The 17072-nt window shown below is 40.9% G+C and overlaps 1 protein-coding gene across 8 annotated transcripts in view; it reads right to left on the reverse strand.

The window, feature by feature from the left end:
• The window catches only part of eml4 (EMAP like 4), a 180010-nt gene that overhangs the window by 41140 nt on the left and 121798 nt on the right, over positions 1-17072 (reverse strand). For all 8 annotated transcript variants that reach the window (XM_033025567.1, XM_033025564.1, XM_033025566.1 and 5 more), the window contains 6 exons: positions 16281-16404; positions 15988-16137; positions 15147-15216; positions 12918-13028; positions 9495-9590; positions 8126-8260 (listed from right to left, as the gene is read on the reverse strand). In XM_033025567.1, coding sequence (XP_032881458.1) covers positions 8126-8260; positions 9495-9590; positions 12918-13028; positions 15147-15216; positions 15988-16137; positions 16281-16404 — 686 coding nt within the window. The remainder of the gene's footprint in view (positions 1-8125; positions 8261-9494; positions 9591-12917; positions 13029-15146; positions 15217-15987; positions 16138-16280; positions 16405-17072) is intronic.

Genomic DNA, 17072 nt, shown 5'->3' on the forward strand with positions numbered 1-17072 from the left:
CTCTAACACCAAGACCCGGTGTGCGACCTTGCATTACCCGGCGTGGCTCAATGGCCACGGGACAATTCGCCATCGCCCGCCGGGGGCTTTGACTTTGACTTTGACTCTGACATCGGGGGGGAGAGTGCAGTGGAGAGAAGTTTGTTTGGCCTTCCATCACAGCAATGTGATGGATGTTTATGTAAATTATGTTGTGTCTTGGGTCTATTTGTTTGTAATGTATGGCTGCAGAAACGGCATTTCGTTTGGACCTCAAGGGGTCCAAATGACAATAAATTGAATTGTATTGTATTGTATTGTATTGTATTGTATGTCAACCTAAACTAATCCCATCTGCCTGCACATGATCCGTATATCCCTGTATTCCATGCTTGTTCATGTGTCTGGTTGAAAGTTCTTAAACATTGCAAACGTATCTACTTACATCACCCTCCGCGGCAGCGGGTTCCAGACAGCTACATCAAAAAAAAACTTGCCCCACAACTCTCCTTTAAATTCCCCCCCCCCCCCCCCCACCTTAAAGCTCTGCCCTTTAGTATTTTAGTATTTAACATTTCCACCCTGCCACAAAGTCTGACTAATTTTATAAACTTCTAACAAGTCACTCCACATTCTCCATTGCTCCAGAGTAAACAATTTGTGTTTGCCCAGCCTCTCCCAAGACGTAATACACTCCAATACCGGCATCTTCCTGGTGAACCTCTTCTGCACTCTCTTCAAACACTCCACATCAATGCTATTGTGCAGTGACCAGAACTGCACACAACACCCCCAACTGACAAAGGCAAGTATGCTGTACACCTTCTTTACCACTGTGTTCACTTATTTAAGAACTTTGGGCTTGCACTCCACGGCCCCTCTGTACATCAATACTCCAAAGGGTGCCTCTAATTACTGTACAATTCTTGCATTTGACCTCCCAAAAGGCATCACCTCACAATTGTCCAGATTAAATTCCATCTGTCATTTCTCCCCAATTTCCGATTGACCTATATCCTGCTGTATCCTACTTTCCTCACTATCCACAACTCCATCAATTTCATTTCATCTGCAAACATCAGATCACCCACAGTTTCATCTTAATCATTAATATATTCCAATCAACAGGTCCGAGCACTGAGTTAGAAAAAAACTCCTCTACCACTATCCACAAAGATTTTGGATCCAATTTACTAACTCACCATGGACCCCATGTGACTTAAACTTCTGGAATAGCCTACCGTGAGAGACCTTGTCTTATTCTTTATTAAGATCCGTGTAGTTAACATTTACTACCTTACCCTCATCAATCACTTTCATCACTTCCTCAAATTTGAGAGACAGACACCCCTGTACAAAGTCATGCCGACTATCCCTCATAAGGTCTTGCTTTCCCAAATGTGAATAAATCCCATGCTAAGAATCTTCTCCAGTAATTTTCCTACTGCAGATGTAAGGCTCACTGGCCAATAATTTTCTGGTTTCCCTTGTTGCCCTACTTAAACAAAGGAACTAACGTTGCTCTTCTCCACTCTTCTGCCACATTGCCATGGCTAAAGAGAATGCAAAGATCTCTGTCAAGACCCCAACAAACTCCTTCCTAGCTTTCTCAGTACCTAAGGATATATCGTATCATGCCCTGGGGACTTATCCACTTTAATCTTTTTCAAGGCATTCAACAGCATCCATTTAATATCAACACTGACTTATTCTGGCTCCCTTCCTCATTTATGCTGTAAATGGACCTCTTTTCCCTATCTACTCTCTTACTCCTATATGTAAAAATGCCTTCAAATTCTCCTTAATCCTAGTTGCCCAAAATATTTCATGACCCCTTTTAGTTCTCCAAATTTCTTACTTAAATCCTATTAATTTTAAGTTTCAAAAATGACTTGTGTCTGGTTTTCCTCCATTAACCTGTGCTACCACCTCAACATCTGCTTACTGATGCTCTCTGGCACTGCAGGCAAGAGGGGAAAGTTAGATTGAACCAGTACACCACCTGCAGTGCAACAAACCAAATCTACATGTAGTACTCCAAGTTTCATTGGCACCCTGTAAAAGTTGCATCAAAGCATTCCTACTTTTATACTTCACACTCCCTGCATTAAATATCAACATCCCATTTTAATTTCTAATTACTTGCCTTTCTAAAATACTCGCTTCACTTGCTTGCTAACAATTTGTGGTTCAATGACAAGGATCCTCAGAACTCATTGTACCACAATTTTTGTAGTGCACTCCACTAAAAAAGTTTGCTTTCTACAGAAGGGGTTAACCTCACATTTTCTCACATTACATTCCATCTGCCTGTCTTTTCCAGGCTGTTTCCTGTTGGCGAGTTAATCTTACACCTATGCCAATATATCACTCTCATGGCGAATACAAGGCATCAGCAAGATATGTTAATTTTGTTTTGAACTACCTCTATCAGTATTGTCTTACTGTGTACAAAGTTATACCTTTCTTCAGTTTAAGAATACTGGAAGCTTTGGTCTAAAATGATGCTTCCTGAATTTATGAGAGTATACAGTGCCCTCCATAATATTTGGAATAAAGACCCATCATTCATTTATTTATTTGCCTCTGTACTCCACAATTTGAGATTTGTAATAGAAAAAAAATCACATGTGGTTACAGTGCACATTGTCAGATTTTAATAAAGGCATTTTTATACAATTTGGTTTCACCATGTAGAAATTACAGTAGTGTTTATACATAGCCCACCCCCCCCCCCCCCATTTCAGGGCACCATAATGTTTTGGGGGCTAGTCCCCTTCAGTTTTCTCTTCAGCGTATAAAAGGCTTGCTCAATTGGGTTCAGATCGGGTGATTGACTTGGCCACTCAAGAATTAACAATTTTTTAGCTTTGAAAAACTCCTTTGTTGCTTTAGCAGTATGTTTGGGATCATTGTCTAGCTGTAGAATGAACAACCGGCCAATGAGTTTTGAGGCATTTGTTTGAACTTGAGCAGATACGATGTATCTGTACACCTTCTTCTTCTTCTTGCGTATGGCGTGCACAGCCTAAAGTTGTACGACAACTTGTTCTATTTGATCTTATTTGATTGTTCTCGCCAGGTTGATTGCATTGGTTGAAACATGGCAGACCACTTGAAGGTTGTAATCTCCCATACCGTCTATACAGAATTCATTATGCTACTATCATCGGCAGTTGTATCATCAATGAAGATAAGTGAGCCAGTACCTTCAGCCCAGGTGCCATACAAGCCCAGGCCATAACACCCCCAACACCAGTGATGTGATGGACGTGAGGGTCTGGACCGATCGCTGACAAGGTCTCGGACAAATCCCGTCCCCGGAGACGTCATGTCCGTTCGGCGGCTTTTCAACATCATGTCCGTATTGTCCTTTCGGCGTGGAGTCCGTTCGGGTTCGTATCCTTTCAGCTTCGTGCCCTTTGGGTTATTTGACTTTTAGGCGTCATGCCCGTTCGGTTATATGGCTTTTCGGCGTTGTGTACGTTCCATTATTTGGCTTTTCGGCTTCATTTCCGTTCAGTATCTTGACTTACACTTCTTCGCTTCGGCTTCTCGGCCTTCGATGTCACGTCCAGATACCGTGTTTCAGATGAGGTGGTATGCTATGGATCTTGGGCAGTTCCTTCTCTCCTTCATACTTTGCTCTTGCCATCACTCTGATATAAGTTAATCTTCATCTCATCTGTCCACAAGACATTTTTTCAGAACCTTGGTTGTTCTTTTAAGTACTCTTGGCAAACTGTAAAGGGGCTGTCCCACTGCGGCGACCTAATCTGCGAGTTTAGACGAGTTTGCCCTCGACTTAAACTCGCAGCATGGTCAACACGAGGTCCTATGAGGTCACTAGAACTCTTCTTCATGCTCGAGGGAAGTTTCCACATATTTAGTTACAGGCAGTAGAGGGCAGCTGTAGGCAATCTCCTTCGATAATCAGGCATTTTGATTGTCTCATTGGAGTTTTCAAGACCAAGGAAAACCAACCGGTAGGTAAAATGCCCACTAAACTTTATTAAACTTCTTAAAAGTGTCTCACTCCTTCTCCCCTCCCCCTTCTCCCTCCCCGCGCTCTCTAAAGGACTTATCGTACACTGTGGCAGTTGCCTTTTACCATCCTCTTCATCGCGGGTGTGAATTTCAGACAGCCCTCCCCCACTTTCCGCGTGTGTGTGTGTGTGTGTGTGTGTGTGTGTGTGTGTGTGTGTGTGTGTGTGTGTGTGTGTGAATTTTGCAGCTAACCAGTCGTTTGCATCTTGCAGTGTAGCCTCTGTATTTCTGTTCTTGAAGTCTTCTGCGGACAGTGGCCATTGACAAATCCACACCTGACTCCTGAAGATTGTTTCTGATCTGTTGGATAGGTGTTTGGGGATTTTTCTTTATTATAGAGAGAATTCTTCTGTCATCAGCTGTGGAGGTCTTCCTTGGCCTGCCAGTCCCTTTGCGATTAGTAAGCTCACCAGTGCTCTCTTTCTTCTTAATGATGTTCCAAACAGTTGATTTCGGTAAGTCTAAGGTTTGGCTGATGCCTCTAACATTTTTATGCTTGTTTCTCAGTCTCATAATGGCTTCTTTGACTTTTATTGGCACAACTTTGGTCCTTGTATTGATAAACAGCAATAAAAGTTTCCAAAGGTGATGAAAAGACTGGAGGAAAGACTAGGTGCTGAGAGCTCTTTTGTAGTTGCATTATGTAGCCAATTAAACACACCTGAGCAATTACAAACGCCTGTGAAGCCATGTGTCCCAAACATTACGGTGCCCTGAAATGGGGGGGGGGCTATGTATAAACACAGCTGTAATTTCTACATGGTGAAACCAAAATGAATAAAAATGGCCTTTAATAAAATCTTACAATGTGCGCTTTAACCACATGTGATTTTTCTCTATTACAAATCTCAAATTGTGGAGTACAGAGGCAAATAAATAAACGATGGGTCTTTGTCCCAAACATTATGGAGGACACTGTATTTAGGATACATATAAAGAAAATGTGCTCGTCTGTATGATGGTTAAACTCAGTTAAATTTGCTCAAAATTTCTGTATCACAGAGTTTATGAAAATCATTCTTGAAGTACATAAACTCCTTTCACTTTTTTCCCCATTTTCCTTTAAAAATATTTGGTTAGGGATAGGCAAAACGAGAAAGCCCATCCTCTTTCTGATTTGGAGATTGAAAACAAAATTAAAATTACTTTATCCACCTCTGCTTGCTAGATATCGTCCTCATATTCAGCTCTTACTATCATTCTTCCCATTATTTTAAGTAAGTGTACATTCAGCCTTTTTTTGCATGCCCTACTGAGGAATTTAAGCAATTCCAACTTTCCCCTATGAATTTTCAAAAGCTGAGAGAAACACGATAAATGTTTCATTCATGGGGAAGTTCAGATTTAGTGTAGATGTGAAACCAGAGGATGTCAACTTCTTGGAAATGGAATCATTGTTTCCATGTATTATGAAGAACTACAAAAATCAAGCTAAAGGCACATAAACAATCTCCTTAACATCCACCAGCATCCCCTCCTCCATTTTACTTTGAACTTCAAGCTACCGTCGATGAGTTCACATAAGCAAGAGAAGCAGCCTTGGACTCAACATGTACATGGCCAAGGTCTTCCACAAACCTGTCCCTGCTCCAACAATGAGGATTCATGCCAAGAGATTCACTCCCTGTATCTTGGAACCACTGTCCAAAGACAGTCAATGACAAAATTCACCACAGCCTTAAATGCACCTGCACAGGCTTTGATTGGTTGAGAAAAGGAACATTTGAAGATAAGTATCTCAAACATCCTTCTATATTACATGCTTATGATACCTGGACTATCTGTAACAGGGTAGGGAAACATTTAGGCGAGCATTAGCGGTAGGTGAATCATGAGTAAGGGTAACATTTGTTTCTCTGGCTGAGAGCAAGACTTCAAAATGGCGTGTGGCCTCCCTGGTACCAGGGTCAGGAATTGGGATGTCTGGATTTGGGTATAAAACGTTTTGAAGAGGGGGAGTGGAAAACGGCCAGATGCCATAGTACATATTGGTACAAGAACCTAGGTACAAAGAGGGATGTAGACAAGCAAAACGAGTTTTGGGGTTGTGCAGATGTTTTTAAAAAACAGGACCATTACGGTTCTGATCTTCGTGGTTCTACCAATTGCCATGTGCTAGTGAGGATAGGACGGATGAACGCATAGTTAAACAGTTGGTACAGGAGGGACAGCATTAGGTACTTAGATCACTGAGATTGCTTTTAGATAGTGCAACCTGTTCAAGTAGCAGCTAAACTGGAAGAGAACCAATATGTTTGCAGGGCTGTTTGCTCTGGTTACTCGGGAGGGTTTAAATTAATTTGGGCATGCGGGTGGGAAACATTATAGGATGCAACAAGTGCAGAGAAAAAAACTTGAGGATATATCAAGCACCAGGTAGGGCACAGACAATTAAGGACAGTGGAAGAGCTGGTAGGTGCAACTGTATTTACTTTAACACAATGGTAGTATTTAGGATATCAAACAAGTTTATAAAGGTAGAATTTAAGCATAAGGGATAGGCGGTCCTTTTGCCGTGGTTATACTACAGATCTTCCAATAGTCAGCAGGAGTTAAAGGAAGATATATGTGAGCAAAGAGCAGAAAGGTGGAAGAACATTAGTGTAATAGTTGTAGAAGATTTAGACTTTCCCAAAACTGACTGGTTTTGCCAAGTGTCTTAGATGGGTTGGATACCAGCATCTTCCAAGCTCTATCATGTGAGCTGATTACCAGGTGTAATGTGTTAAGTGTGCCTAAGATACTTATTGAGACCATATGTAGACAGTCCTACAAGAGACAGGGAAGTATTCAACTGTATCTTAGCAAATGAAACTGGGCAAGCTGGCAAACTGGATCCAAATTTGGTTCAGTGAGAGGAGACAGAGGGAGAAGGATACTTCCCTGATTGACAATAGACAATAGGTGCAGGAGTAGGCCATTTGGCCCTTCGAGCCAACACCGCCATTCAATGTGATCATGGCTGATCATCCCCAATCAGTACCCCGTTCCTGCCTTCTCCCCATATCCCCTGACTACGCTATTTTTAAGAGCCCTATCTAGCTCTCTCTTGAAAGCATCCAGAGAACCTGCCTCCACCGCCCTCTGAGGCAGAGAATTCCACAGACTCACCACTCTCTGTGAGAAAAAGTGTTTCCTTGTCTCCGTTCTAAACGGTTTACTCCTTATTCTTAAACTGTGGCCCCGGTTCTGGACTCCCCCAACATCGGGAACATGTTTCCTGCCTCTAGCGTGTTCAAGCCCTTAACAATCTTATATGTTTCAATGAGAATCCCTCTCATCCTTCTAATCTCCAGAGTGTACAAGCCCAGCTGCTCCATTCTCTCAGCATATGACAGTCCCGCCATCCCAGGAATTAACCTTGTAAACCTACGCTGCACTCCCTCAATAGCAAGAATGTCCTTCTTCAAATTAGGGGACCAAAACTGCACACAATACTCCAGGTGTGGTCTCACTAGGGCTCTGTACAACTGCAGAAGGACCTCGTTGCTCCTATATCCGATTCCTCTTGTTATAAAGGCCAACATGCCATTCGCTTTTTTCACTGCCTGCTGTACCTGCATGCTTACTTTCATAGACTGATGTACAAGGACCCCCAGATCCCGTTGTACTTCCCCTTTTCCCAACTTGACGCCATTTAGATAGTAATCTGCCTTCCTGTTTTTGCTACCAAATTGGAAGTCTGTAGTAATCAACAATGCATTTCAGCCTGTTTCAAGCTCTAACATGTGAGCAGGTTAGAGACAAAGATTCTAGGCATCCCTGAAGAAAAGCAGTGAAGGTGGATGTGAGATGATATTGAGCTCAAATTCATGCATCAGATGCACCTAAAAACCTTTCAGAAGCAACCAAATGAACCATCACCTCACAGGCTCACCCACCCACCACCCCATCAGAACCTCCTGCCCAAACTTGGAAGAGGCAACATTTCCCACATTATTAGATAACAAAACTGGCATGGAAGAAAGTCATCTTTGATGATGAGGGGATATTCTGTGACTCTTGTTCATTTTCCCTTCCAAGGTTCTCTTGTTTCTAAACTTGGAGAGGGAATAAGGCGCCCAGCCTTTGTGCTCTGTTCAGACATTTGAAAACTTACCCCAAAAATCCCCTGCTTTCTTACAAGAGAATTTCCATTCCACGTCCAGAAAAAGACATGCGATTTGCCACATGTCACTATTGTGCTGGGGTCTGTTGGATGAAAATCAGCGGAAAGCACCGACTCATTGGTACTCTGTCCAAAACAAAACAACAAGTTTTACATTAATTCTATGAATTATCAAATACAAATAAAGCATACCTTTCCTCATAGTCGCCAAGCAGAATTATTATCTCTGGGAAGGCATGTGTTTGTGCTGCGTAACAACTTAGAACTTTCAAACTAACTTTGACGACTATGTTAACTTTTCAGGGTAGAGGAATCGGCATGATTTTGGAAAGAACTCAGCTTTGGAGAATTGATAATTGAGTAATATCTTCTTTAAAAGTGGCATGAGCCATTAAGGTAACAATGCAAACTTAAAAAAAACTGCAGATGCTGGAAATAATAGCAAAAAAATTGAGAAACACTGTAGATCAGGCAGCATCTCAGCACATAAATAGGTCCTTCAATCGTACTCATCCATGCTGGCCAACGTACCTTTCTGAGTTAGGTCAATCTGCATGTATTTGACCATGCCTCTGTGCCTTTTCCATCCATGAACCTGTCCAAATGTCTTTTAAATGCCTTAAATCTACCTGTTTCACTCACTTCCACCAGCAGACTGTCTCTGTGTTAGATGGCCCCCTATAAATCTTTCCCGTTTCACCTTAAACCCTTGCCCTCTAGGTTTAGACCCACATCATAACCCTCAATCATGTCACTCTCAACCTCTTTCACTCCAGAGAACACAGTACCAACCTATCGAGTCTTTCTATAATTTAAGCTCTCCTGTCAAAGGCAACATCCTTGTGAATCTCTTCTACATCCTCTCTAGCTTAATCACATCCTTCCTATAGTATGGTGATCAGAACCGCACACAATATTCCAGGTGCGGCCTCACCAATGTCCTATATAGTTGTTTTATGAGTTACCATCTCTTAAAACCCCATTTAATGAAAGCAAGTGTGCCATACTCTTTCTTTACCACCTTCCCTCTATTTGTCAGCACCTTTCACCCTAGTCCTCTGTTCTACAACACACCCCAGGGCCCTGTCATTCCCTGTGCAACTCCTGCCCTGCTCTGATGATGGGCCTCAGGCTTGAAAAGTCCACAGGTGCTGCCTGACTTTTTGTTGAGGTTTACACAAGTTTATGCTTTTAGTTTAGCTTCAAATGTCGCTCTGACAATGCAATACTGTAGCACTGATTTCTACAACTAACATAGATATCAAACTGATACTACCTGAATAGTAACTCTGACAACTTTGTAAATTTTAATATGAAAACATAAATGCATTGTTCATCTTTGTGCAGCTAAAAAAAATACCTTTATTTCAGCAATTTTGGATTTTTTCTGCCACTCCCATACAGTTAGCATGTGCTCATTGGAATCATCCACTACACACAAATAAGTTCCTGAATCCTAAAGTAGTAAACAAAAAGAAATATCAATTTCACCCTTCAAAACCATGTTAAATAAAGTTTTAAAGTATATTTAGAGCAGAATATTTTAAATAACTCAACGCACAATAATGCTGTGGTGAATTTTATCTTTGTCTTCGTCACATATTTATTCGGAGAATCGTACTGTACAGAAATGGGTCATTTTCAGCCACCTCATGCATGCTCAATGTGATTTTAACTTTCTCCCTTCTAACCTTAAACCTGTGTCCTCAGGTTCCAGACACCCTTGCTATTCTAAAAAGACTGACTGTCTATCCCATCTATATGCATCATCATTTTATAAACCTCTGTAAGGTCATTTCCCCCAGCCTCCTACATTCCAATGAGAATGAACCCAATTTATCTATTTTCTGCTGATATATCTGCAGCCTATTCTTACGCAACATTCTGGTGCATTTCTTCTGCATGTTCTTTATTGTTATCACATCCTGTCTGGAGTGCGATGACCAAAACTGTACCATATACTTCAAATATGTTTTAACCAGCTGCATCATGATATCCTAGCTCTCACATTCAATGCCCCAGCATGTGAAGGCAAGCATTCCAAATGCCTTTTTTTCTACCCTATCTACGTGTCACCATATGCAGTGAGCTATATCCTTGCATCCTACAGCCCTGCTATTCATTAACGATCCTAAAGTTTCTGCCAGTTACTCTTCATGTCCTACCAGAATATGTGTTCCCAAAGTGCATTACGTCACACTTGTCTGGATTAAATTCCAACTGCTTTTGCTCCACCCATTTTTCCAGATGATCTATGCTCCACTATATTCCTGGACAATCGTTTGCAAACTTACTAATCAGACCATCGGCATTAATCAGACCATTAATCAGACCATCGGCATTAATCAGACCACTAATCAGACCACGAGCTCAATGCGTTTTATGCAAGCTTTAATAGGGAGAACACTGATGTGCCTTCCCGAGCCCCAATTCGCCGTGATGGTATTTCAGTCACAGTCACAGAGGCCGACGTCAGAAGATCCTTCAGGGGGGTGAACCCTCGGAAAGCGCCTGGACCTGATGGCACACCCGGTCGTGTTCTAATAACCTGTGCGGACCAACTGGCTGGAGTTTTTACGGGCATTTTCAACCCCTCACTTCTGAGATCCGAGGTTCCCACCTGCTTTAAAAGGGCATCAATAATACCGATGCCCAAGAAGAGCAAGGTGACGTGCCTCAATGACTATCGACCAGTGGCACTAACGCCGGTGGTGATGAAGTGCTTTGAGAGGTTGATTATGGCGCATATCAACTGCGACCTCAACAAGAACCTCGACCCACTGCAGTTCGCTTACCGCCAGAACAGATCAACGGTGGATGCGATCTCACTGGCTCTCCACTCCACTCTGGACCACTTGGACAACAAAAACTCATATGTCAGGCTGTTAATCATTGACCACAGCTCGGCATTTAATACAATCATCCCCTCCAAGCTGGTTACCAAGCTCTCAGATCTGGGTCTCTGTGCATCCCTCTGCAATTGGACCCTCGACTTCCTCATCCACAGACCACAGTCTGTCCGTATTGGTGGAAATGTGCCATCCTCGATAACAATCACCATGGGAGCACCTCAAGGCTGCATGCTCAGCCCTCTGCTTTACTCACTCTATACTCATGACTGCGTAGCCGGACATGGTGCAAACTCCATCATCAAGTTCACCGACGACACCACTGTTGTGGGACGAATCACTGATGGGGATTCTTATTGTCAATTCCAAAATATTCTGATTTAGATTAACCCTTTTTTCAAATTTAAATTTGTCAGGATGGTTGACAATAAATGCATAATTATCAGTCTGGGTGTGGGGAGGAGGGTCACTGCATCACCATCCGAAGTTTGGCTGTTTTTCTCCTTCAATAACTGAAGATTTCATTTAGATATCTCCATTCCTAAAGTCAGAAGCTGCTATGGCAGCATAGTTCCAGAATCAAATCGCCAGATCAGACTGCTCCGTAGGGCTCAACATCCATTGAACCCATTGGCTTTATTTCGTGCTCTCTCACGTGACATTAAGTGATCTCAAGCAGGGAAAGGAATTAGAGCAACAACATTTCAGTTTCCGAACATACTGAAGCATTTTCAAATCTGGCTCTCGAGCATAAACAAATAAGTATTAGTGATGCAGAAAAAGCTGGATCAGTTTTGAAACTTTTTGCAAATCTTAGTCTACATTTTTTGAAAATGCAGAGCAACCTTTATGAAGTATAAATCACTGGCAAAACTCAAAGTTTCAAATTTTCCACAACCTAGTTCAAAGCCAAAGTAACCAAAATTTCAAATCACGGGAAACAAAAATGTGCATTCATCATGAGATACAAGTCATCATATTTTATAAAGTAACAACTTCTGTAACGTCAGCCAAGAAAAGTTACAATGCATGAATTGGCGTTCTGAATTAAAACTGAAATCAAATGGTAGCAGTACAAAAGATATTCGTTCAGCTAACTCCAGGTTATACAGTCGTGAGCTACCAAAGACATTATGATTGATTCAATGTTTTTAATCTCGGATAGATTCAAACATTTTTTTATCCCAGGTTAAGTGGCGAGATATTTCTACTAGCATAAGATTCTCGTGAGAGACAAGATTATGACAAGATTGACAAGATTATCATCTTATGAGATATGACAATCATGACAAGATTAAGCATATTAAGAAAAATAACAGAGCAACATGGTTAATTCTCAGAGGTGGTGAATCTGGAATTCTCTATTCCAGAGGGGTCTAGAGGCTAGATTAGTTAAAGAGGAAGCAGATCATTTTTGGAAAGTTCAGGGAATTGAGGGCTGTGGAGAACCGGCATAGAAGAGGAGATGCGGCCTGGGCAGATAAGGCATTTAGACTTTCAAGATACAGCACGTAAACAGGCCCTTCGGCCCACTGAGTCCTCAACAACCAGCGATTTACAACTTTGCAGAGGCCAATTAACCTACAAACTTGTACATCTTTGGAGTGTGAGAGGAAACCGGGGCACCCGTAGAAAACTCACGAGCTCACAGAGAGAACATACAAACAGACAGACAGCACCTATAGTTAGGATCAAACCCGGGTCTCTGGTGCTGTAAGGCAGCAACTCTACTGCTGCACCACTGTGCCGGCATGATCATATTTAATGCAAGTAGGCTTAAGAGGCCAAGTGACCTATTCCTGCTCCTATTTTCTTATGTTCTTACATTCTAATCAGCAAATATTCAAAGCAAAAGCAATTTAACTTCAGAGCAATTGACAATGGTAACATGCTGCAGTAATTTATTAAAAGAGTAACTTTGCTTTCATACTTACAGCTTTTGAGAAGGCCAATGAACCAACTCCTCGTTCAAAAGTTCCTAGACCAATTATCTGTAGTGTTGCAAGGCTAACTGAGTCCCATACACGTACATGAGGCTGTAAGGACTGAATTTAAATAATTATGCTTGTGTTTTGAAAGGAAGAGCATTACATAAACAATTGCTTTGATAATATATATATTTGAAAACACTCCAAACCCACCATATCTTTAAGTTACGTGAATCCCAGAAATAATCTCTTAAAAATATTATGTTGCTCCTCTAATAGCTCAGCAAGTCTATCCAGTGAGTAGATGAATCATATACAAACTCAATCCCTGACTGTGTGTTAGGTGATCTTGGACAAGATTGCTCAAGGGCAATAAAAACAATTTCAGAGATATTTTTTAATACTAAATTATGACATGCAATCTTGACCGTTCGATGGAGAAGTAACAGATTGGATGCAAGAAAGGGTGGCACGTTAGCATAATGGAGCTTTTGCTGCTCAGTTGTGTGGCTTCTTCTCTGTGTGATCATTAGGGTTTCCTCCAGGCCCTCTGGTTTCTACCAACACACCCCTGACTGGTAGGCCTTTTGTCCATTATAACTTGTCCTTATGTTTATTTGAGTGGTAACATTTGGTTGGGTGGTGGAGGGAATAGATAGTTAGAACATGAGGAGAATAAAATGGGCTGCTGTAGGTCTAGTGTAATTGGATCTCTGATGGTCATCTTAGGCTCAAAGGACTGAAGTGTCTACTTCCGTGCTGTAGCTCTCTAATGTTTCCAAAACTAAAATTAATCGGCCTGGTGAAAAAAAAAGCAAACATTTAGAGATGCTATTAGAAAAGGAGAGTTGCAGTTATTTTTCTGAGAAATGTACACACAATGAGGGTACATTTAAGAACCAAATTAATAAGACATAGAAACATAGAAAATAGGTGTAGGAGGAGGCCATCGGCCCTTCGTTGTGATCATGGCAGATTGTCCCCTATCAATAACCTGTGCCTGCCTTCTCCCCATATCCCTCGATTCCACTAGCCCATATAGCTCCATCTAACTCTCTCTTAAATCCATCCAGTGACTTGGCCTCCCCTGCCCTCTGTGGCAGGGAATTCCACAAATTCACAATTCTCTGGGTGAAAACGTTTTTTCTCACCTCAGTCTTAAATGGCTTCCCCTTTATTCTAAGACTGTGCCCCTGGTTCTGGACTCGCCCAACATTGGAAACATTTTTCAAGCATCTAGCTTGTCCAGTCCTTTTATCATTTTATATGTTTCTATAAGATCCCCCTCATCCTTCTAAACTCCAGTGAACACAAGCCTAGTCTTGTCAATCTTTCTTCATATGACAGTCCCGCCATCCCAGGGATCAATCTTGTGAACCTACTCCGCACTGCCTCAATCACAAGGATGTCCTTCCTCAGATTAGGAGACCAAAACTGTACACAATACTCCAGATGTTGTCTCACCAGTGCCCTATACAACATGGCAGATCCTGTTTTACCAATTTTCATGCTGCAAATCCAATAGATTGCATTAAAGGTAAGTTAAGAAACAGGGGCAATAGACTTGCCAGGCTTCATAAATAACGGTTCTAGTATAAGTGGAACTATGATTAGAGTAGAGGCATGACACGTTGAGTAAATGGAAAGTTTGAATTCCCATAATATTTAGTCCTATAATCATATAATTCCTTTTATCCCGAGAACAGCATAATAAATAATCATAATTTAGACTGGCGCCTTCCGTCTGCAACAAAACTGATTAGTTCATCAGTTATAACTAGGGGAGAGTCTAGGACCAGAGAGCACAGCCTCAGAAGAAGAAGAAAGGACCAAAACATTAGGACTAAATAATGAGGAGATGAGAAGATTGAGGATTGATTTTATCAAAACTTAAAATAATATGTGAGGACCTGATAGGGTAGATATTGTGGGAAGATTTCCCCCAGTTCTTTGGATTGCAGCAGAAAAAAACCATGTAAAGTGTAGATGTAGGTGTACTACACATTTACATCACATTTGCATTACAGGTGTACTACGTATTTACATTACATTTGCCATGACCTTACTAAATGGCCAATAGGATTAATAGCCTTATGGTCTACCACTGCTTATATTTCTTAAATTCAAATGTTAAGTTGTTTTGATCATTTGCATTATACTTCAAAATCCTTACGGTACTCAAGGCTTTACAGTATTACATTTGATACAATAGTTTTGAAGTATTCGATAACTTACTCTTCCATCCTTGTCTACACCAGCTATCTGTCCTGTTGCGATCTTGATTTTGTCTGGATGAACGGCAAGGCTGCAACAAAATGACCAAAACAGTATTAAAATATTTAAACAAGTTTTAACTACAGATCACGTTTTAGGATATATATTTAGACAATACCTCCAATTAAACCAAAACCATAATGCTCTCCACATACAGTCTTGCTAAATGACACCCAATACATTTGAAATGCTCTAAAATGCTTATTTCAGAGATTAATTTTAATTTTCATCTTAGATAACAAAAGCAAAATCAGCCAAACTTTTGAATAATTTTATATAAAATCTGTCAAACCTCAATCATAAACAAACAGATGTTTAATAATTTACTCTCATCCAATGGGCATTTAACCACTGATTTTTAAAAAATGATTTTTTTTAAATGCTGAATACAGCAGATCACAACACCCTGTTCTAATGAAAGGACCTTGACCTGAAATTCACACTATTTCTACATTATCCCACTTTCAAATCCACTCTCTGCATACTAGGGCAATACACGGAGGTCAATTAATCTACAAACTTGCACGTCACTGAGACATGGGAGCAAATCCGAGAAGCTGGAGGAAACCCACACAGTCATAGTAAGAACGTGTAAATTCTACTCAGACAGCACCCGACGTCAGGATCTAACCCGGCACTCTGGCGCTGTGAGGCAGCAGTTTCACCACTCTGCCACCCTTCTCTCATTGCTGCTCTCTCATAGCAGACGCTGGCTGAACCACTGAGTATTTCCCAGGATTTTCAGATCCAATTTCCATCATCTGCATTATTTCAATTTTGGTTGAGAGATAAACCAACTTACCATTTCACGCAATCTGTATGACCCAGATAATGCCTTTGAGTCCTTTCTTCAATGTTGTACAGCACCACGATAGATGCAATAAAATAGACCACTTCTCCAGTTGGGAGGAGATAGATGTTAGAACGACAGTCCCTTCCTCGATAGCCATATCTATTTTCAGTCAATTAAGGCCATATTAAACAAAAATATAGTCTTTGCACACAATAATAAGATTATTTGGGTACCCAAAATATATCCACTACATTCATGCAATATCTTCTTAATCATTGTATAAGCCCATAGGACAAGGATACACCCATTCCAGCTTCAGCTTCTCAGATGACAGTTCTGATTTGATCTCATCATAATTCGTTACATCAGAAGGAATGTACATTGTGATTGGACGCCCACGCATGAACATCTTGATCATGTCTCCCTCTGCTCGAAATCAGAAAAACCCTGTTAGCTTTCAAACTGTTTGATCACTTTTAAATTGGAGAAGAAAAACATTGTTTCATGCCGTAAGCAATGCACAGGGTATTAGCTGCTCATTAAGCCAAATAGCTTTTTTTTTCTTTTAGCAAAGCTATCTTGGATCATGACATTTCAAAAGGCTTAACAATGATAGAGTGGCCATTTATAATATGTTAAATGAACTTTACTCAGAGAAGGCACAAAAAACTGATTATCTGCTGTGGACTAATTTCCATAAGGCTAAAATCCCTTGTCGTTATTTCAGGAAAACTAGCTTTAGTTTGCAAAGGCACGCACAAGAAATTGGATAACAACCTTTTTAAATTGGTGCCAAGAGAACGTCAAGTGAATGAGTTAAAAGTACATAGGTAAAATCATATGCAGAACTTTTTTTGCTATAAATTAAGATTGGAAAATGTGTATAAGTTTGCGTACATGTCAAAGTCATGTTTAATATTCATTAAATTGACATGTGGGGAATGGGTCAATAAACAAAAAATGCTATTTGAGAAAAGGAGGTACCTGTTTAGGGATTGCAAAATGGCACTTTAATTATACATTATTAGTGGTTAGTGCATTTTTCATTTACAGGCATAAACCTCAGAGCTTAGTTTAGATTGACTAAAGGCATG

Source organism: Amblyraja radiata, chromosome 8 (genome assembly GCF_010909765.2).
Source record: "Amblyraja radiata isolate CabotCenter1 chromosome 8, sAmbRad1.1.pri, whole genome shotgun sequence".
Taxonomy (NCBI): Eukaryota; Metazoa; Chordata; class Chondrichthyes; order Rajiformes; family Rajidae; genus Amblyraja; species Amblyraja radiata.